At 44.5% G+C, this 1647-nt stretch overlaps 1 protein-coding gene across 1 annotated transcript in view; it reads right to left on the bottom strand.

Annotated features, from left to right (window-relative positions):
* RERE (arginine-glutamic acid dipeptide repeats) overlaps positions 1 to 1647 on the bottom strand; it is a 183130-nt gene that overhangs the window by 54684 nt on the left and 126799 nt on the right. The window contains exon 10 of the mRNA XM_009646779.2: positions 1060 to 1140. Coding sequence (XP_009645074.1) covers positions 1060 to 1140 — 81 coding nt within the window. The remainder of the gene's footprint in view (positions 1 to 1059; positions 1141 to 1647) is intronic.

Genomic DNA, 1647 nt, shown 5'->3' with positions numbered 1-1647 from the left:
ATCATTTCATCCTCCCCTTTCTATTTGACTTACGCGGTGTTACAGACTATTCACCAACGAAAGATTGCGGTATCACAGCATCATCTCACGAGAACGTCTCGGAAGAGAATGGAAACGTCCCACAGTAAGTCATAGGTTTTAGAATATTTTTAAAAGTAACGTTCTTCCCCACTGAACATCCAAATGCCACACACAGAAAAGGCTGAACAACCAGCTATGCTTTAAGTAAGTATTTTCCAGGTCACTAGCACACTGCTAGCAAATAGTCTAATTCAATTTTCATTGAGTTACCTCCCTTCTGAATTCAGAACAAATCTGAAAACCGCTTTCCAAAACCACCCTCCCAGCAGTTAAGTGACACCTGCAGAACAGAAACCGAAGCTTCTAGAGAGGCTTGGCAATTAGGACTAATGGAAAAGTAACCAGATTCCCAAGGCTTCCCAAACCCTCCTTCCTTTGAAGAAGTCAACCACCCCTCCCTGTCCATCTTCCTCCTAAGCACTCGCCAGGATTTTCAGCAGAATGACAGCTACGTAAGGTTTATGAAGTTCAGGAGAGCAATAAGCCCCAGATCAATTCAGAAACTGAAGTTACACGCTTGCTGTCCACATGCTTCAGGAACACCAAGAGTTAAACACAACCACCGAATTCTGCAGGTCGGAGGAGCAGTCACATACCTCAGCCTTCCACATTCAATTAGATTTTGTTTTGTTTTAGGCTTTCTTTAATTACCCACTGCCATTTGAGCCCAACTGGGTGACATAAATGTATTATCCCATCATAATGTCAGAATTTAAAATTAGATTTGGTCTCCATAAATACACTTCACCCAACCTTAGTGACTCCGTCCAGCAGCGACGACTATTTTATGTAACGTCTTTCATACAAGTCAGACCTAAAAACTGCGCTAAAAATTACAGCTACCTTTTCTGGCTGTGGATTTCCCTTCCATTTATCTGAAGAGAATTCAGTTCAAGGCAAAAAGGAAACAGTTTCGTAAGATCAAACATTGAAGCAGCAAGAGAAAAAGCAAATTACATGAAGTCCAAATGTACTTACAGTCTCCTTATTTGGAAGCAACTCCTTTCGGATCCTGAAGAAGTTCTTGCCGTACTGCCTCAACCCCTTAATAAAACGTTTCTGTGATAAAAGATAACAAAAATCGTATGTCAGCGGAAGAAGAAAAAAAAAAAAAAGCTTGTTAATCAGCACAACAGCCAAACAATGTTCTTCGCTTAAGCACTGTCGATAGCAGAAAACGTGTACCTACACAGCAAGTGAAAGCGGGCGGGGGAAAAAAGGCTTTGAAAAGATACCGAAAAATTCAAACCACATTCCCTTCCATCTCAAACTTCCAACATTTGAAGCTTAAAAAAAGTCAGTACCACAGTCAGTTCTTCTCCAAAACGACCCAAGAATCCTGCCGCACGTCTCTCCTGGGGGCTGTTTTTCAACTAAGCAGCAGCCGGCGAAGGGCAGGAAAATACGCAACGCCGATGTCCAGGGGAGAAAAGTGACTCTCGGCGAGGGTGCCGCAGGGGTTAACGAGTCCTCGCCGGCGCCAGCCCTCCGGGTTCACCCTTCCCGGTTTTGGGCGGAATAGCAGCGACCGGCTGCCCGAGGGAGCCCCTCCGCCAGGCGGAAGCG

The sequence above is a fragment of the Egretta garzetta genome, unplaced genomic scaffold (assembly GCF_000687185.1).
Source record: "Egretta garzetta isolate BGI_Z169 unplaced genomic scaffold, ASM68718v1 scaffold29, whole genome shotgun sequence".
Classification (NCBI taxonomy): Eukaryota; Metazoa; Chordata; class Aves; order Pelecaniformes; family Ardeidae; genus Egretta; species Egretta garzetta.
The sequence above is the reverse complement of the archived record's forward strand: the minus strand, read 5'-3'. Positions and strand labels throughout refer to the sequence as shown.